Source organism: Amblyraja radiata, chromosome 29 (assembly GCF_010909765.2).
Source record: "Amblyraja radiata isolate CabotCenter1 chromosome 29, sAmbRad1.1.pri, whole genome shotgun sequence".
Lineage (NCBI taxonomy): Eukaryota > Metazoa > Chordata > Chondrichthyes > Rajiformes > Rajidae > Amblyraja > Amblyraja radiata.
Genome location: NC_045984.1, coordinates 25,739,478 through 25,761,074, shown reverse-complemented (window position 1 = coordinate 25,761,074; position 21,597 = coordinate 25,739,478). Strand labels below are relative to the sequence as shown.

General features: G+C 42.8%; 1 protein-coding gene across 2 annotated transcripts in view; it reads right to left on the bottom strand.

Moving 5' to 3' along the window:
- sgta (small glutamine rich tetratricopeptide repeat co-chaperone alpha) overlaps nt 1–17,271 on the bottom strand; it is a 31,963-nt gene extending 14,692 nt beyond the window's left edge. The window contains exons 1-4 of one of the 2 annotated variants that reach the window (XM_033046952.1): nt 17,182–17,271; nt 4,120–4,255; nt 2,153–2,256; nt 611–695 (exon numbers count right to left, since the gene is read on the bottom strand). In XM_033046952.1, the coding sequence (XP_032902843.1) occupies nt 611–695; nt 2,153–2,256; nt 4,120–4,219 (289 nt within the window). In that variant the 5' untranslated portion in view covers nt 4,220–4,255; nt 17,182–17,271. Of the gene's footprint in view, nt 1–610; nt 696–2,152; nt 2,257–4,119; nt 4,256–17,163 lie in introns of both variants that reach the window. The other variant, XM_033046953.1, reaches the window with a different exon arrangement.
- Nucleotides 17,272–21,597: the final 4,326 nt, after the last annotated feature.

The following is a 21,597-nucleotide window of genomic DNA, read 5'->3' as shown; positions in this document are numbered from 1 at the left end:
ATTAAATGCTGAAAATTGAGATCAAGATAATTGGGTGACAATAACTAAAAGTGTCTACCAGCAATTAAATACTGTCAAATTCAGGTTAGCATGTTGCTTGTGTCGAGAGAAAATAATTCTTGCACCTATTAGTTTAATTGTGGATGGGGCTAGAATCATAATGGGGCTAGAATCACAATGGGGCTAGCAGTGAGGCACCAGAGTTCTGCAAGGCTGATTTAACTAGAAGCAGAAGCATCATTATAGAATCATTTGGCCCATGCTGGTGCCATCTATTTGTGCTACCAATTAGTTCCATTATGTTCCTCATAACTTTATAATTTCCTGCTTAAATTTGTATGTTAAAGTATCTGCTGCAAAAATACCTGTTAATCAAAGTAAAACTCAATAATTTATGTATTGTTATGGCACACATTTACTACTAACAGCTTTGTTAGGCAGAAAGTGAAAATTTTAGCCAGCCAATTTAAGATATTTATACAGACACTAAAAGGTGGCATCCTACTTCAGTGAGAACTTTGCAAAGAATTCTTGGCAAAAAGCCATTGTTTAATCCAGTGAATAAATTAGCAATGAAATGATGCAACACATAGCAAATTATTATTTTTACCTTCAGTTTTCAATAGTTCAGCTTTTGAGAGATCTTCAACAGTTGGAGACTCTAATGCAGAGTCCACGACCACATCAGGTATCTCCTGTAAACAAACATGGAAAAAGTTCATTGGAAATCTTGATTTTACCTTCAATGATCAAGTAATATAATATTTTTGGAAGGGATACAAAAGAAAGATCTCATAAATTAAAAAAAAACATATTTAGTAAATTTCCAAGAGCATGATGTAACTTAGACATAAAATGTGAGAGAAAATTCAAGATACACGTTAAGTTGTTGTGGTCCTTGAATGGTATAGTTGAACTGAAATGCACCCAGTTAGGAAATAAATGGCGAACATAGGTTTCATTTGGTTTCAAATAACCTCCATTTTACAGATGCATTTTTCTCATGTATCGTCAGTTATCAACTAAGTAACATAATAAGAAAAACATAACAATGAAGAAAGATGAAAGAAAAATAAATACTTATGCCTCGTTATTTTAAAGGGAAAAATGGAGATGTGCGAACATAAAAAGACAGATTTAAATCGCTACATGGGGCCATATCTAAAGTAATGGTACCGTAAAGCTAATTGCATCATGTTCATTCAATTACTAGTATTTTTAACACGTTCATATCAAAAATTATTAATTCTGGAACAGGGCACAATCAGCAATATGGAAGTTGATTAAATCATATATTTGAGTATATATTTCATCTTTCCCCCCCTTTTCTCCCGTTCTGGTTCATATTATTAAAAACCAAGCATCCCTGCAACATTTTTTTTAGGCTGTATGATCTTCCTAGTAGACCAACAGCAAGAGCATACCCAAGTTATTTGTTCCTGTTTAGCTCAGGACTAGGAGGACATGTTTATTGCCATCAGTCCAGTATATCTTAAGTTGGGAAGATGCTGCCTTTTTTAAAACAAACATAACTTCTGAATTATTTATGGAAATAATGGATGGAAATGTCAAATAGTGAAGGCATAAGGTGAAAGGCGGAAAAGTTTAAAAGAGATGTGCAGGGCAAGTGATTTTTTTACATAGAGGGTGGAGGGTAGCTGGAACACACTGCAAGGGGTGGTGGTGGAGGCAGATATGGTAATAGCATTTAAGAGGTTTTTAGATTGTCACATAGGATATGCAAGGAATGGAGGGCGATGGATCATGTGCAGGCAGATGAGATTAGTTTATCTTGGCATTATGTTCAGCGCAGACATTGTGGGCTCAAGGGCCTGTTCAAGTGCTGTACTTTTCTGTGTTCTATGTTCAATAACAGTGCTTGAACTCCCAACCACCTGTAAAAGGGAATGGGGAATCAGCTCACAATTCTTGATTTCAGTTTGTACTTTAAGACAATGCATCAAATGGGGCAGATTCTAGGAAGGCTATACTTCAGAATATGTATGTATTGAGTCATGACGTGGACAGATCTTATCAAAGAAATATCTTGCCAGGACAAACCAATTTCAGAAGCATAATCAAAGTACTACACAGATAAATAAACAAAATTGCACTCTTACAGCTACGTTTCCTTAACAAATTCTGCTCTTACCTCACCAACAGCAGCTGTAAAAATCTCTGGGAGTGTCCGAGACACAGCAAGGTCTTCATTAACCACCGAGATGCCAAATGCCGTCTCCAAACACTGAACTGCAACTGTGATCAAGACCATTGATACATATTTAAAATGTAATCATACAGTGGTCCAGTTTTACCCCTTGCATGTTTCCACTTATCACCCATAAGCTTCTGTCTTAAGGTTCCCCCCCTCCCCACCTGGCTCCATCTGCCCATCATCCTCACCTCACTTGATTCCACCTTTCACTTACTATGATAGACACAAAATGCTGGAGTAACAGGCAGCATCTCTGGAAAGAATGAATGGGTGATGTTTCGGTTCGAGGTCCTTCTTTAGACCCGAAACATCACCCATTCCTTCTCTCCAGAGATGCTGCCTTTCCCGCATGTTGTGTCTATCTATGGTTTAAACCAGCATCTGCAATTCCTTCCTACACATCCTATCACTTACTCTGCCCAGTCAAATGCATCCCTCTCATCTTGATACTGGCACTCACATTCCTGTTGCAAAATCTCTACCAGAAATGTTGACCTTCCCTTTGTCTTCACATTAGCTGCTTGACCCGCTGAGTTCCTCCAGCAGTTTATTTTTAATTTTATTTTTGATTCCAGCGTCTGCTGTCCCGTGGCTTCACTTATTATTGTGCATTTAGCAGACAAAACACAATAGCTTTTGTTTCACTTTTGCTCCTCCAATCTCAAATAAAAAAATATTTTGTAAAAATCTTGAAAATAAGAGCAGGAATGGGCTCTCAGGTCAGTCAAGCTGAACCCACCATTTAATAAGATCATGGCTAATCTCTGCTAGCCTCCATTCCTCTTTTCGGCCATGTCTCCATATCCCTCTATTCATCAATCTATCAAATAGTTATCCACCTCCACTTTAAGTACTTTAAAATGATCCAGCTTCCATCACCCGACAAAATTCAAAGTTTCACCGTCTTCTATGAGAATAAATGTATACATTTTCAAATCACTGGCCCCTTATATTATAGTCATGTCTCCTTGTTCAAGACTATCCTACTAGTGAAAAATCTCAACGTCTAACCTGTCAAGTCCCCTTAAGAACTTATTTGTTTGAACAATCTCCAAGGAATACATGCCCAAACAATTTAGTCTGTTTTGTTAGGACAACCCTCTCATCCCAGGAATTAGCCTGGTGAATCTCCTGTAATGCTGCTGTAACCTTTGTTTAAATGAGTCCAAAAACATACTCAGTATTACAGGTAAGGTCTCACCAACACCCTATACATTTGCAACAAAACCTCTTTTTAAACTCTGATCCCTTTGCAATAGAGGCCAAAATACAATTTGCATTCTCAACTACCCAATGGACCTGCTTGCTAGCTTTTATGATTTACGCATCAGGACACCCAGGTCCCTCTGTACTTAATTCAATTGGAATCTCTCTCCAATTAGATAATAATCAACCTTTTGAGTTCTCTTACCAAAATGTGGGATCTCACTCAGTTTCTCAATCATTTGCCCAATCATTCACCTGTTTATATCCAGTTACAGAATATCAGTATTCTTATCATAACACGCCCTTCCAATATAATGTGTACCATTGGCAAATATGGAAACATTAATACTGTTCCTTCCTCCAAGTAACTAATGTAAACAGTGAACAACTGAGGCCCAGAACTGTTCTGTGCAATACTCCACGGGTTTCCACTTTTAAGTCTGAAAAGGACTGTTATTCCAACTCTGTTTTCAATCCATTTTGACACACTTTTGATGCCATGGTCTTTTATGCGTCAACTCCCAAGTGGAAACCTGTCAATTTCCTTTTGGAAATCTAAATGCATTAATTACATCAGCAGGTTCCCCTCTATCAATTCTCTCTGCTACATTTGAGTTATAAAGCTTAATTACAGGTTTTTCAGTTTATCACACTCATTGTCCCTCCCCAAAATTGTGTTGCCCCAAATAATCACTTACCCTCTAAGCTTTCCTGAGCATCTGAAGTCAGATCCCCAGACTGAAGCTGATCACGTAAAAACTGAGTGATGGAATAGGCGAGGCGTTTATTATCCGTCATTATGGGTTTCTATGCGAAATTTGTCAGATCGATGCACTTACAGAAACAAATATTTCAATTAGTCAAATCACTTAAAAACTTCAATATGTTAAAATGATGAACTAACATGCTCCACCTTCATGGGATATTTAACATTTACAGTCATTGTAGTATTTGAACAGCTATACAATCTGTCAGTCACAGTGTTGTACACCTTAATGTAACAATAGCATGGTTTTGTTTAAATAGGATGCTGTTTAATTTGCATCTTTGATTTAATGTTAGCATTCAAATTCTAGCATATTCAGAGAAATTTGAATGTACAAACATAGAATGAGTCAGTGTTTGATATGCAGTAAGAATCCACATCACTGTTTGCCTTTAAAACATCTCCCGGATATCACAAACTTTGTTTAAAGTTGTGCACATATAAAAACTTGAAAACTATCATGAAACACATTGGGTAAATGATAACTTATGTGCAACAATGGCTTGACAACTTGGAGGAAGATTCATCAGTGGCAGTGCATGGGGTAGGATGATATCAAGGAATTGTATGCGGCTTTCTCATCAAATCCATCATTATCACATTCATCTGAAAATAGAAAGCTCAAGGCCACTGGGAGCGATCACATCAAAACCTTTTTTAATGTATGGATTCATTCAATGCCAAACTATTTCCCTAGAGATGTGATTTCCAACATCTTTGAAAGCATAAATGGGTTATGTGGATACAGAATAATAGGGAAGTTATGAATTGTGATACATAGGTGACAAATGCCTTAGGATGTTGCAAACCTTCACAGTGATTTTGCAAATGAAGACCAGGCACCAAATCCTTTACTCGCACTAACTCTTCAGGTTAAAGAATAGTACAATCACTAAAATACTATTTTATGCCATCAGAGAATCCAGTTAACGTGGTTATGGAGAGCACATTCTGAACAGAGTTCAACAAAAAATTGCTGACGCTGGAAAACTGAAACAAAACAGAAAATGTTAGAAATATTCAGCAGAACAAGCGGCATCTGTGGAAAGAAACAATTAATATGTTTTGTTGTGTAAACTGTTGTTTACCATTGCTCCCTGCACACATGCCTTCTGGCCCAAGGTCTAACATTGCTGATTATGTATACAAAACAAAAACTGGACATTGATGTTACATGTTTGTGAATAATTGAATGTTATAGAGACTATCGCATAGTCTATTTACCACATCAGAGGAAAGATGCGATAGCACATAGAGGGTGCATAGGAGATTCGCCAGGATGCTGCCTGAGATATAGCTTTTCAGTTTACAAGGAGGGACTAGGTCTATTTTATCTGATGCGGAGACGGTCATGGAAATAGAACTGTTGACAGCATTTTAAGAAGCATCTGATCAGAACGTGAATAGTCTAGGCATAGATGGCTATGGGATAAGTGCTGGAATACAAGATTAATATGGGCTGTGCTCATTGGCCAGTTTGGTGTAGAGGGACGAATGGCCTACTTCAATGCTGTTCCAAGACGTTATAAATAATTGAGATCAAGATGTTTTGCTAATTACACAGAAAACACAGCAGAGAAACACAAAACACTCCTACACTGGTCCGCCCCAGTGATTCTGCTCCACAGGAGCTGCGTTGCTATTCTTCCAACCCTCCCAGCATAATTGTTTCTTCTTTTAGACTGAAATGATCTAGCTTTTCTTAAATGCATCAATACCTTCACCTCAAATACCCTTTGAGGTAGATATTTTCTACTTTGAAAGGTTTCAGTAAAGGAAGAAAAGTACATATGCAATCAATCACAGTTGATTTTGCAATGTGTGAAAAAGACAGGGATATAGCAGCAAATAAAAAACGGAATCAAAAGAGAACAAGGAAAGAAAATATGTATTTTTCTGATCAAGGCTCATATAAACAAAAACATGTTTGAAGATTTATTGTTTCTTTGCTCTGTGGCATTAGAGATCTGAAATCACCCCCCAGATGTTTACATGGCTGATCCAAGAGGATTTGAGAGGGGGTAATTGTAGCCAATGCTGTTGACCTTTTGCCGATTGATTTAATCACGCAACATTCTGGAAGAATTACGTTAATAGTTGGAGAATATCCTGGTTATGTAATAACTGTACTGTAAAATATTTTAATAAGTAAAAGATTAGCTTGACTTTTTTGGGTTCTGAATGAGCTGAAGTTTGTAATTCTGTACTATACTAGAGGAGCTGTGGTAATCAGGAAGCCTGCATACCAGGCTTTTCTGATAGTGTTTCCCGTTATGCCCAGGGAAAAGACACTTAGTAGTGGGAGAGGATGTGTTTCCTGGGGACTCGGGAATTTCTGTAAACAGAAATCTTCTGTGGTGTAACTGATATTGATGCTTACATCTTTTAAGATGGAATTGCAAATGTTGGGCTTTTGATTAAGTTCCTGTTGTTTAGAAGTTTTGTGATCAACAGTTTGTGTTCATATAACCATAGTATGATGTATTGTATTAGTAACAAGTATACTTTGAATGGGTACAGCATGTGATTGATTTATGTTAAATGTCATTGCTGCAACTCTGTATAAACATGTGACTACGTTTCCAAAATAATGTAAAAGGTGCTGTATGTCTTTGTTCATTAGAGTGGTAGCTCAGGAGAGTTAAGTGTCTCGCCGGCTGATGATCAGTAAAGCTTAAGTTGGTTTACCTAACCCATTGTGAGTTGTCTGCTTAAGAAGTGAACCTTAACAGGAGGGAAGCAATTCTTATGGCTGTCAAAGGAACTATGTTGACCTCCATATTTTCCATCTGCCAACAAATACACCTGCAAGTAGTAAAAACAAGGAACTGCAGATTTTAGTTTACCAAGGAAAGACACAAAATCCTGGAGTAACTCAGCGGATCAAGCATTCCTGGAGAACATGGACAGGTAACTTTTTGGTTCAGAACTGGCATTCATGTATTTCCCATGCGTGCAACCTCTTAGGCTGGTGTAAGAACAATCTGGATGGCTCTCGAGTAAGATAGCAATGTCACAGCAGAGACCAGGTATCAGGCAGCAAATGGTCAGCTCTTTGCCTTCGGTCTATCAAGGATTTAAATAATTTTTGTATGTTTTATTTAGAAACATTTCCAAACTATCAGAATTGAAGCAAGTGACTACAAAATTAAAAACTAGACATAAAAGTACTAAGAAATAATGTACGACATTAAACTAAACTAATGATTAAGAATTATTTTCCTTCCCTTTTGCCTTCTAATCTGCAGGCCAAGAATACCATCGATATAGTCCATTTTCATATCCCATGCAAAGTGTGAGCCACCATTAGACGCCAGTGGCACTTTCCTAGCCTAATGCTGAAGAGTCGCAGTAAGATTAAGCTTTAACACAGGGACATATGGAATCCAACGATGGAACATAATGACAGATAAAGCACATCTGTCAATCAGCAAGTCCATAACTTCCACATTCGACAGCACCTGTGGAAGCTCAAGCCCTAATTTTCAGTGGCTGAAAGCTTACTATTCTGAATGCATGTGCCGATTACAGTCAATCTTTGCTCCAATGTTCTTCAAAGATGGAGGGATGACAAAAACGCCATGTTCTTTTAAAAATGATGACATCTAATAGCTACGTCAATGGAACCCGAGGGAAGTCATCCGACCCGAGATGTTAACTCTGTCCTCTCTTCACATATGCTGCTTGAACAGTTTAATATTCCCAGCATTTTGTGTTTTATTTATTTCAATTTGCCTGTTTCTTGTCATTTCATAAGGTCATAAGTGATAGGAGCAGAATTAGGCCATTTGGCCCATCAAGTCTACTCTGCCATTCAATCATGGCTGATCTTTCTCTCCCTCCTAACCCCATTCCCCTGCCTTCTCCCCATACCCCTGACACCTGTACTAATCAAGAATCTATCTCTGCTTTAAAAATATCCCTTGACTTGACCTCCACAGCCTTCTGTGACAAAGAATTCCACAGATTCACCACCCTCTGACTAAAGAAATTCTATATCATCTCCTTCCTAAAAAAACGTCCTTTAATTCTGAGGCGATGACTCTCCCAATAGGGGAAACATCCTCTCCACCCAAGCCTTTCAATATTCGGTACGTTTCAATAAGGTCCCCGCTCATTCTTCTAAACTTCAACAAGTACAGGCCCAGTGCCGTCAAATGCTCATCATAAGTTAACCCATTCATTCCTGGCATCATTCTTGTAAACCTCCGCTGGTCTTCTCCAAGGCCAGCACATTCATCCTCATATATGGTGCGCAAAATTGCTCACAATACTCCAAGACTATTATCTGAATGGTGGCCGATTAGGTAAAAGGGAGATGCAACCTGGGTGTCATGGTACACCAGTCATTGAAAGTAGGCTTGCAGGTGCAGCAGGCAGTGAAGAAAGCGAATGGTATTTTAGCATTCATAGCAAAAGGATTTGAGTATAGGAGCAGGGAGGTTCTACTGCAGTTGTACAGGGCCTTGGTGAGACAACATCTGGAGTATTGTGTACAGTTTTGGTCTCCTAATCTGAGGAAAGACATTCTTGCCATAGATGGAGTACAGAGAAGGTTCACCAGACTGATGGCAGGACTTTCATATGAAGAAAGACTGGATAGACTCGGCTTGTACTCGCTAGAATTTAGAAGATTGAGGAGGGGAATCTTATAGAAACTTACAAAATTCCTAAGGGGTTGGACAGGCTAGATGCAGGAAGATTGTTCCCGATGTTGGGGAAGTCCAGAACAAGGGGTCATAGTTTAAGGATAAGGGGGAAATCCTTTAGGACCGAGATGAGAAAAACATTTTTCACACAGAGAGTGGTGAATCTGTGGAATTCTCTGCCACAGAAGGTAGTAAGTAGGAAGGTAGGCGAGTTCAGTGGCTATATTTAAGATGGAGTTAGATGTGGCCCTTGTGGCTAAAGGGATCAAGGGGTATGGAGAGAAGGCAGGTACAGGATACTGAGTTGGATGATCAGCCATGGTCATATTGAATGGCGGTGCAGGCTCGAAGGGCCGAATGGCCTACTCCTGCACCTATTTTCTATGTTTCTAAATGCGGCCTGACCAGCACCTTATAGAGGCTGAGTACATCCCTGGTTTTGTATTCTCACCCTCTTGAAATAAATGTTTTGGTATTTCATCTCAGAAGAGCCCAGTATATTATAACTGTTAATTTTACTTCGGAGACACGTGAGTGACTACGTGAAGAACCCGCTCAGTGCGCAGGCGCGGCATTACGTCAGCAGTGCAACAGCGGCGGCAGCTGGAGTCAGGCTCTCCAGCTGCACTTTAAAACGGACCGTCAGGTAAGTATACGGAGCGTGTGGAATAACGGAGGAGTGTTGGAGTTGTGTTTGCCTTTCAGAATGTCGACACAACACAGAAAACTCTCAAAGAGAACTGCCCCCGCTTCAACTCCACCAGAGGAGCGTTCCATTCCAGCGGGGCAGCAACCGGCGGCAGCGTCGCTCTCAGAGCGTTTCGCTATCCCCGAGACCGAGCCAAGCCCAGCCTCGCCAAAGCCTGCACGGCGGACTGGGAAAGCGGCCAGGAAGTCCAACCGGCCGGTCATCTCCGATTCGTCGGAGGGGAACATGTCTCCACCAAAGCGGAGGAGAGACAGCCGTCTGAGCTGCATTCAGCAGCTCCTGGAGCAGATGCTCCACCGGGACACGCAGCAAGAGCGCTCCCGGGGAGGAAGGACAGGTACCTCCTCCACAGTGTCTTGTGCACTGCCCTCTGCTCCCTCATTACTGGAGGCTAGCATTGGTGACCAGGGCTGGGCTGGTCTGGAACAGGGGCAGGCGGACGAATTCAGGAGTATGCCAGGGGTGCAGGAACAGGAAGAGCTGTTGGGTGTGGTGGACCGCTTTGTAGCAACCCCACGGGCTGGAGCACCGCTGGAACCAAGAATAGCGGCCAGCATCAACCATCTATCCAATAAACCATTACTGGAAAAGGTGCTCGCTGAGGTGCTGGAACAACACACAGCACCAGAAAACTGTGAGGCCCTCAAAGTAAAAAGTGTCAACAGCCAAATCTGGGGGCATGTGGGGTCACACATCCGGACCCAAGAACTCAAGCTACAGCGGATCCTAAGGCTCCTGACGTCGGCCATCACAGCCTTTGCTCGTTCCGTGCAGACCACGGAGATGAATACCTGCCAGCAGGATGTGCTGGCACTAATGTGTACCACACAATTTGAGATCAACAATCTCCGGAGGGAAATCATAAGACGCCCTCAATCCCAAATTTGCTGGCTTGTGTAAAGCCCCAGCTGCGGAGACGGACGCGCTGCTATTTGGGAAAGATCTCAATAAAAAACTGAAGGAGATGGAGGAAGCATCAAAAACCTTCGGCCTAATGAGGGCAGGCCCCGGGACGAGCAAACCAAGACCTCCGATACCCAAGCAGCAGCACCCCACGGCATCCACCAGTCGACGTCCGCAATATGGGACTGGTGAACGCTTGGGGTCCGCACATTATCCCCAAAGATCTTTTTTAGATCAGGGCCCGCAGCGGACCCCCTGGAAAATGCGCCTCCCCCCAACATCGCCAGCACGTCAGAACAGAACCTTCAGGAAAATGAAGAAACAGAATCGCCAATAACCATGGAGGTTGGTGGGTCTGGTTCCTACCAGCATATAGAGAATAAGGGTGCTTTACTAACAGGGGGGAGATTACACTTGTTTAAAGAAGCATGGGGTATGGTCACGAGTGACAAGTATATACTCAACAGCATTAGTGGATATAAAATTCAGTTTATATCAGAAAAAACGCCGCCAGTTCAACATTGGCCCCAAAGGGTATTTTCTCCCTCCGTCAAAGAGCAACGGGAGGGACAAGCTGAACTGGTGAGACTTATCACAAAGGGGGTCATAGAAAAGACCAAACATGAACCCTTGGAATTTGTATCCAATATATTCACCAAAACCAAAAAAGATGGTGGATGTCGCATCATCATTGACTTAACATCACTAAACAAGTTTGTTAAGTATATACATTTCAAAATGGAAACATTTGTCACTGCTAGACAACTGATTTCCAAAGGATACTACATGGCAAGCATTGATCTCAAAGATGCTTACTATCTAATACCCATACACAAGGATCATAGCAGATACCTAAAATTTATCTGGATGGGGCAGCTGTGGCAGTACAAAGCATTGCCTAATGAGCTCACTTCAGCCCCAAGATTATTCACAAAAATATTGAAGCCAGCCATGGCAATACTAAGGAAACAAAAACATATTGTCATGGCATATTTGGATGATATCCTCATAGTGGGGAAAACAATGGAACTGGCTGTGGCAGCAGTCTCAGCTACAAAACAGCTCCTTGAAACTCTGGGGTTCGTCCTACATCCAGATAAATCTAAGTTAAATCCATCCACTATCATGGACTACCTGGGTTTCACAATTAACTCAGTCCATATGATTGTTACCCTGCCAAGGGAGAAAATGATTGGATTAGCACAATCATGCAATAATTTAATGGTCAACAAAAGACCAACTATTCGACAAGTAGCAACAGTGATTGGTAAAATGGTAGCAGCATTTCCGGCTACACAATTTGGACCTTTGCACTATCAAAATTTACAAAGAGCAAAGGTACAGGCACTAAAACGACATAGAGGTCACTATGATCGTGTCATGATATTACCCACGGAAGCAATATCAGAGCTACAGTGGTGGACACAAAATGTTTGGCATAGTTTTAGTCCTATTATCATCACTAACCCTACTTTAGTTCTTCAGACAGATGCCAGTGCTCAAGGCTGGGGAGCAACTAACTCCATATCCAGCACAGGTGGTAGATGGACTAACCCAGAGTCATCATTACTATCTACACTGGGCATTAACTATTTAGAAATGTTGGGCGCCTTTTATGGTTTAAAAGCATATGCATCCAATATGCAGCACTTGCATGTTCGGTTACAAATTGATAATACTACGGTGGTGGCTTACATTAACCATATGGGCGGCATTAAATCTTTATCATGCGACAAATTGGTCAATATGATTTGGCAATGGTGTGTCGAAAGACATATTTGGCTTTCAGCTACCTATCTACCAGGTAAGCTAAACACAGTGGCAGACACCAGGTCACGCAAATTCAATGACAACATCGAATGGATGTTAAACCCTAAAGTATTTGCTAAAGTTATCAAGCAATATGGAACGCCAGATATCGATTTATTTGCATCAAGACTAAATCACCAGTTACCTATGTATGTCGCTTGGGAACCAGACCCAGAGGCAGCAGCGGTAGATGCCTTCACGCTGGATTGGGGAAAGTTCTTTTTCTATGCCTTTCCCCCCTTCTGCCTCATCAGTCGGGTACTTCGCAAAATACAGATGGACTCTGCTTCTGGTATTTTGATGGTGCCCGACTGGCCTACACAGCCATGGTTCCCAGTACTACATGACATGGTGGTAGAATCACCTATGGTGTTTCCCAGTGATCCAGGACTATTAACTCACCCAGTATCAGGCATAAGCCACCCATGCCATGAAGACATTAAACTCCTGGGTTGCAGGTTCTGAACAGACCTTACCTGGACCTGGGATTGTCCGAACAAACCATCACCACCATGTCAGCATCCCTTCGAACATCCACCAAAAGGCAGTACTTAACCAGCATCAAAAAATGGGAAAAGTACTGCCAGGAAACAGGGACAACATATGAAACAGCCACAGTAACCAACGTATTGGAGTTCCTAGCCTATCTACACCATCATGAAGGGATCAGCTACAGTGCCATCAACACAGCACGTAGTGCTCTTTCTGCTTACCTCAAACCAGCAGGACATCAGGCAATGGGATCCCATCCACTGGTGGTAAAACTTATGAGGGGCATTTATAATATTAAGCCCCCCAAGCCCAGGTATACCCATATTTGGGACATCAGTGTCGTCCTGACATACCTCAGGGAATGGCCACCAGCTAGATCCCTCAGCCTCGAGCAATCAACACTGAAGACGCTCATGCTGATGGCACTCGTATCCGCTCAGAGGGTCCAGTCACTACACAAATTGAGACTGGACAACATGGTGACAACCCCAGATCAGATCACATTCATTCTACAAGGTCTGGTGAAACAAAGCAGGCCAGGAACATCCAATCCACTAGTGGTATTCCGGGCCTACCCACCAGAGCCACGATTGTGTGTGGTGACCCATCTACTACAGTATATAGACACAACCCACAACATCAGAGGGAGTGAACAAGTCTTATGGGTCAGCCACAAAAAACCTCATGGCCGGGTAACAAGCCAAACCATCTCAAGATGGCTAAAACAGGTACTGAAAGCTGCCGGGATAGATATTAATACCTTTAAATCTCATTCCACTAGGGCAGCGTCCACATCAACGGCAGCAAGAATGGATGTACCTATTGACCTCATTCTGAATACAGCAGGATGGTCGAGGGAATCAACATTCAGAACATTTTACAATAAGCCGTTGATGAAACCTGATTTATTTGCAGCAAAGATATTAGAAGCTGCAAATATTTAATTTAAGCCCGGGGGAGCAATTTATTTTTGTTATTGTTAATAAATACCTTTTTGTTTTTTGAAAAACAGATTCATTGGGTAATTACGATAACACTTCCTCCCTCAAGAACTTCGGCAGTGAGTGAATAAAACTGTTACACGGTTTGAAATCACAGAGCTTTGAAATCTTCACGTAGTCACTCATGTGACTCCGAAGTAAAATAGTAAGATTAAACGAGAACTTACCAGTTTGAAGTTTGATCTGTATTTTATGAGGAGTTACGATGAGGGATTACGTGCCCTCCGCTGCCACCCTCATTATATGGATCAAACTGATAAATTGATGTCTCTTTTTCTTTACTATGTTTACTTCAAATACTTGTGTCTATCTGTGATTCCACACCGCTGCTTGGAAGTATGCCGCGCCTGCGCACTGAGCGGGTTCTTCACGTAATCCCTCATCGTAACTCCTCATAAAATACAGATCAAACTTCAAACTGGTAAGTTCTCGTTTAATCTTACTATTAAAACAACTTAAAGTTAAATTAATATCACAATGTGACAAAGAAACAAGTCACCAGCATAATATTGATATTTATCAATGTTATAATGGTGCACAGAACTCTGATTCAGATAAAGCCCAAGGTCAATTGGTATAAGGTCACAGTAGGAATGACAGCTGACTGAACCTTTGTTAGATCAGAGATAAAGTATTATAATAATGAACACCACAAATAAATGGTAATGTAAATGCATAGATAAGCTTGATTTATTGTAGCAACTACATGGAATGCTCAAATGTAGTATGCAAGTATAGAACTACTATACAAGACCAAAGAAAATGCTCTCCATTGAGCAGGCTCCTCTATTCAATATTATGACTGATCTAACTTAATGTCATACATCAATTGAGTTTCATAACAAGCTTACAAAAATACTTCCGAGCAGCAAGAATAGGGCAAGCAATCCCTCGGCATTCAATAAGATCATGCCTAATCCTCAATCTGAAGCCTATTTTCTTTCCATATCGTCATATCGCCAGATAACCTTTAAAAACTACATTTAATTTCAACCTTGAATATATTCAAGGCTTGTGGATTCAGATTCCTCTAAGATAGAGAATTTCAAGGTACCATAACTCATAAGTAAAGACACCTCATCTTAGAAACATAGAAAATAGGTGTAGGAGTAGGCCTTTCGGCCCTTCGAGCCTGCACCACCATTCAATATGATCATGGCTTAGAAACAATGTGAATAAAACAGAGAATCAAGGAAATATTTGACAGACCAGGCAGCACTTACAGTGAGATAGAGAGAATTAATGTTTCAGGTAGTTGACACCTTGATGAGCAACAAGATTTCAATATTACAAGACGGGATCAGGTCAAACACATAATGCTGGAGTAACTCAGCAGGTTAGGCAGCATCTCTGGAGGACATGGATGGGTGACATTTCAGATTAAGACCCTTCTTCAGATAGAAGATCCGTCTTAAGTCTGAAGAAGGATCCCGACCCGAAATGTCACCATCCATGCCCTTCAGAGATGCTGCCTAACCCACTGAATTACTCCAGCACTTCGTGTTTTACCAGATCCCGTCTTTTAATGTTAGGCTTTTAAACTGTGGATGGCTGATTTCAACAGCATGAGAGAATTTGTCAAAAGAGGATTTAGAACAGCTGCTGTGGCTAAAATGGCAGCTGATAAGTGGGAGTTTTTCAAAAAAGAGTTACGAAGAGTTCAGGGACAGAACGTTCTAGTAAGGGTGAAAGGAAAGACATCAAGATTAGTGGACTTCAAATAACAAAGGATATTGAAGGTTTTGTCAGGGAAAAATAAAGCATACGACAGGTTGAGGCAAAGGCAAGTATAATTGAGGGTGTATATTAAGGGACATAGGGTAGGAGAGAAATGAATAAAGAAATTAGGTCAGTAAATAAAAATTAATGACAATTACAAGACACTCCCACTCACTGCAACAACTCGATTAGCAGGGAAAGACTGGGTCTCCTTATGGGCCAAAGGAGTGATCTATGTGTAGCACCAAGTGATACAAATTAATATTTACCAGAAAGTTGTTGAACATGCACAACAAAGATTATAATCTAAAGCAGCTCAGTGTTAAGGAAGGTGTTAAAGGTCATGGGTTGAAAAACCTTAGGGACAGATAGGATCTAGCTCAGGTCACTGCGAGAAGCAAGGAGGGAGATAGCTGGACTCCCACATGGAAATTTTCCATCTATTTTAGCAACAGATGAGATGCCAGAGGAGTGGAGAACAATAATGTTCCTTTAAGGATGGCAGCAGGTACGTCAGGTAACCACAGGCTAGTGAGCTGAATGTCAGAGGTAGAGAAATTATTGGAGATCCTTAGGGATAGGATTTATGTCCATTCAGAAAGGCAGGGGTTCTTCAATGACAGTCAGCATAACTTTGTGCAGAGGAAATCCCACCTCAATTTGATTGAGTTTTGTGGTGGTAATTAAGAATAATTAAGGCAGGATGGTAGATGTTGTCGAAACAGACTTTGTAGTGCCAGATTAAGCTAAATAGCTACTACAGACTTTAAGACATTTGACAACATCTTGCCCTGAAAGCAGGTCCAAACAGTTCTGGCACATGGGATCCTAAGTGAACTGAGTAGTATTGTTGAGGATTAGGAACATACACAGTAAATGGTAGGGCAAAAATAAATGTTAATACTTGGACCTTGGAGTTCAAGTCCCCAATTCCCTAAAAATAGCAAAACAAGTTGATAATGTAATGAAGAATGCACGTGACATACTTTTCTTCATAGGCTAGAGCGTAAAAAAATGCCATCAAATAGTTTTATGTTAGTTCTCAAATAACACAATTTTTATTTAGCTAAATAAATAAAAATGCAGTCAAGTGTTACTATCCCTTTCAATTATGAAATATTCTAAATATTTACAGTATTTCAATAGACAATAGGTGCATGAGTAGGCCATTCGGCCCTTCCCTATCTATTCCTTCACATTTTCATTATCAACTGTATTTTTCGATTGCTCGTCTTTCAAAGCCTGTTGCATTTGAAGAGAACATTTTTCTCCCAAAAAACACTCATAGTTACAGGTCTGCTTAGATGTGAGCGAACGAGACCGTGAACAAAATCGACAGCATTAAGTGAAACCTCCTTATGCCAAAGTAGAACCACGACACTAAGAATCCTGTTGAATTATTAAATCCCATTCCGACTTTTGAGTGGTCTGACGGTGGAGCAGCTGTGTAAAGGCATCAGCAAGGAATGTGCCAGCTATTACCACATAAATAATCACACATAGGCAATACGAGGGTAGAACATTCCAGTTTCGGCCTACCATATCTCAGAGCCTCCTCAGCTGTAGGTACCAACATAGGCATCGGGGAATAACGCTCCTCACAGCAGCTCAACTGTAATGTTAAAGTGTGGAACAACCTCCCCAGGGGCACGCGGCACTTTGCTCCCATTATAAGAATAGTCGCTTAAACTCACCTTTTCCCTGACACTTACCAACACGGACACTTCCACCACCAACACGGCACCTCACTACGCAGGCGCCGGCCGCTGAAGCTCCGGAGCGCATGCGCAACCCATCGCAACGCTTCCGCAACGGCGCAAGCGCAACCCTCGCATCGCTTCAGCAACGGCGCAAGCGCAACCCTCGCATCGCTTCAGCAACGGCGCATGCGTAGCCAACGCATCGCCTCACCATAGGCGACCCGTCGGCGCAGCGGGTGAGTTTTACCAAAGTTCTCATAGCTCAGCTATGGGAACTTCGGTTTTACGGCCTGGCAGCGCCGGAGTACCGGGTTCGATCACCCTGTGATCCGCATGGGTTTTCTCCGACATCGTCGCTTTGCTCCGACATTGCAAAGACGTACAGATTTGAAGGTTAATGTAGTTGTAAATTGCCCACAGTGGGTGTAGGATAGTGTTAATGGGTTCAAGAAGGAACTGCAGATGCTGTGGAAAATCGAAGGTAGACAAAAGTGCTGGAGAAACTCAGCGGGTCCCGTTTCCGCGCTGTGTCACTAAACTTAGTGGCGTATGTACAGCCAAACTAGAAAGTTGACCAGGGTGGGGGAGGGGCGGAGAGCGAGGGGATGCAAGGGTTACTTGAAGTAAGATAAATCAATATTCATACTGCTGGGTTATAAGCTGCCCAAGCAAAATTTGAGGAGCCCACAGCCAACAATGGAGTGCTGGGGGATGAGGAGAAATGAGCCGCGCCTACGCAGTTGGGGGCTATGTGTGTGCAGGCACGGAAATCACTGTCAAAACATGCGGGGGACACAATTTCTCTGCGGCCGTGGCTTCGGCCGTGGGCCCTGCGGACGGTAACATCGGGAGCTGACCAGGTTCGTGACCGACTGCGAACTCCAGCAACAGCAGCTTCGTCCGCCCCGAATCGTGGGGCTTGAATCAGCCCGTTCACGGGGTCTTTCATCGGCCGACGGGGGCTTCAACATCGGCTCGATGCAGCAGTTTGATTTTAAGCCGCGCCGGGCGCTGAAAGGCCCCGCGAATGGGCCGATTCAGCCCTTAGAAAGCGGCTGATAAAGTCCGGATTACAAAATATGGGATGGGGGGGGGGGGGGGGGTCGTCTATATCTCTCCCTTTGATCTGGTATTTTGTGGGTTCACATGCTTGATCAATGGTATTTTATCATTCATGTTTTATTATTAATGATTAGTGTTTTCTGAGTCATTCGTAACAGTCACTGTATGTCATGTTGTTACTTGTGGGCAGAGCACCAAGGCAAATTCCTTGTATGTGAATACTTGGCCAATAAACTTACTTAAACTTAAACTTTTCCCAAGTACCCAAACCCCTGCATATTCACACCAGCATAACAACCTGGCTCTCAACACTGGTTAAACCAAGGAACTGATTGTGGACTTTAGAAGGGGAAGGATGACTCTGTTTATATCAATGGGACAATGGTGGAGAGGGTCAAAAACTTTAAATTCCTGTGCGTGCATATTTCCGAAGATCTTTCCTGGACCCAGCACATTGATGCAATCATAAAGAAGGCACATCAGTGCCTCTACTTCCTGAGAAGATTACGGAGAGTCGGTACAGGTGCACAGTAGAGAACATACTGACTGGCTGCATCGTGGCTTGGTTCGGCAACTTGAAAGTCCAGGAGTGGAAAAGACTGCAAAACGTTATGACCACTGCCCAGTCCATCACCGCCTCTGACCTGCCCACCATCGAAGGGATCTATCGAAGTCGCTGTATCAAAAAGGCAGCCAACATCATCAAAGACCCACACCATCCTGGCCACACACTCATTTCACCATTGCCACCGGGAAGAAGGTACAGGAGCCTGGAAACTGTAACGACCAGGTTCAGGAACAACTTCTTCCCTACAGCCTCAGGCTATTAAACATGACAGCAAATAAGCTCTGGGCTATCAAACTTATTATTATTGCTCTATATTTGTTTATTTATTGACTGTGTGAATGTATATATAAACATACTGAACCTTTTTTTCTCCCGTTATGTATTATGTTTACATGTTCTGTTGTGCAGCAGCAAGTAAGAATTTCTTTGTCCTATCTGGGACATATGACAATAAAACACTTGACAACTTGTGATAGGATGTGTCTATACACTTCAGAATTCATGATGCTACTACCATCAGCAGTTGTATCATCAATGAAGATAAGTGAGCCAGTACCTTCAGCAACCATACATACCCAGGTCATAACACCCGCACCACAATGTTTCACATATGAGGTAGTATACTTTGGATCTTGGGCAGTATCTTCTCTCCTCCATACTTTGCTCTTGCCATCACTCTGATACAAGTTAATTTTTGTCTCATCTGTCCACAAGACCTTTTTCCAGAACTGTGGTTGCTCTTTTAAGTACTTCTTGGCAAACTGTAACCTGGCCATCCTATTTTTGCGGCTAACCAGTGGTTTGCATCTTGCAGTATAGCCTCTGTATTTCTGTTCATGAAGCCTTCTGCGGATAGTGGTCATTGACAAATCCACGCCTGACTCGTGAAGAGTGTTTCTAATCTGTCGGACAGGTGTTTGGGGGGTTTTCTTTATTATAGAAAGACTTCTTCTGTCATCAGCTGTGGAGGTCTTCCTTGGCCTGCCAGTCCCTTTGCGATTAGTAAGCTCACAAGTGCTTACTTTGGTCCTTGGATAAACAGCAATAAAAATGACCAAAGGTGAAGGAAAGACTAGGTGCTGAGAGCTCTCTTATACCTGCATTAAGGAGGCAATTAAACACACCTAGTCAATTACAAACACCCGTCAGGCTGGTCGGAGAACTGGGAAGGGGGAAGGGATGAAGAGAGAGGGAAAGCAAGGGTTACTTGAAGTTAGGGAAGTCAATAGGGAGGTTGCACGGCAGTCGAGGTCACGACCCGTGACCCGTACTGTTGCCACACAATGCCTTCTGGAGTACATGTGGTGAACGTTAGGTAAGCACTTATGATGGCTGCCAGTACAGACAGACTTCTTCTGTCCCAACATCTGGACTCCACGCTGACTGGTTCCACACTCACGGACCCCGGGCCGTCTATCCCTGCGGCCGGGGGTGGGGGATGGAGTGGGCGAGGGGGCGTTCAGTGACTCTGGGTGGGCGGAGGAACCAGACTGTCCCCAACTCTGCTGCAGCTGACAGGAACGTTGCCGGCTTTATGGACCCGTGTGTCCACAGCCTGGAGCCGCAGCCCTGCTCCACCCGTCCCTGTGTTTGCGCGCTGCTAACCCACAGCCAGTGACAGTGCGGCCGCACAGGGGGAGGGTGGCCAGTGGCCGGACAGCGCTGACCCCGGGGGGAGAGTGGGGCTATTCCGTGGGATGCGCTCCTTCGGCAGCTTAGACCTTGGTGCTCGGGTTCAGAGCGGGGTGGGAGATTGCAACCTTCACGTGGTCCGCCCTGTTTCGACAAATGCAATCAACCCGGCGTGCACAATCAAATAGAACAAGTTGTCCGGCAACTTTAGGCTGTGCACGCCATACGCAAGAAGAAGGGTTCAGAGCAAAGATACTATAGCATTTGGTTCAGAGCACTCAGTCACCCTCCACAATTATTTACAACGCAAAAATTGGCCATTTCAGCAGTTGTTAACAGGTAAGAAAGTACGCGTTTCGTGTGTTAAGTGTATGCTGGAAGCTGCCATGTCCTCCAGAAGGATTGAGCTGCTCCGTGCGTCATGCCCTTCGACCCGATCAACCCCCCTATATTCATACCGCTGGGGTGTAAGCAGCCCGATTGAAATATGAGGTGCTGTGCCTCCAATTAGCGCTGGGCTTCACACTGACAGTGGAGGAGGTCCAGGACATTAAGGTCAGTGTGGAAAGACACAACAAGCTGGAGTAACTCAGAGGGACAGGCAGCATCTGTGTAGAGAAAGAATGGGTGACGTTTCGTGTCGAGACCCTTTTTCGAATGGGAGTGTTGAATGGAAGTTGAAGTGTTGAGCAACCGGGAGACCAGGTGGGTTTTAGGCGGACTGAGGGAAACAAGACCTCCGCTCTGCCAAAGGGGCGGCGAAATGGGTCCTAGTTCCGTACAATTGGTCGACGCGAATGTCAATCACCAGCACATAGAAAACAGGTGCAGGAGTAGGCCATTCGGCCCTTCGAGCCTGCACCGCCATTCAATATGATCATGGCTGATCATCGAACTCAGTATCCCATCCTTGCCTTCTCTCCATACCCCCTGATCCCTTTAGCCACATCTAACTCCCTCTTAAATATAGCCAATGAACTGGCCTCAACTACCTTCTGTGGCAGAGGTTTCCACAGATTCACCACTCTCTGTGTAAAACATTATTTTCTCATCTTGATCCTAAAAGACTTCCCTCTTATCCTTAAACTGTGACCCCTAGTTCTGGACTTCCCCAACATCGGGGATAATCTTCCTGCATCTAGCCTGTCCAACCCCTTAAGAATTTT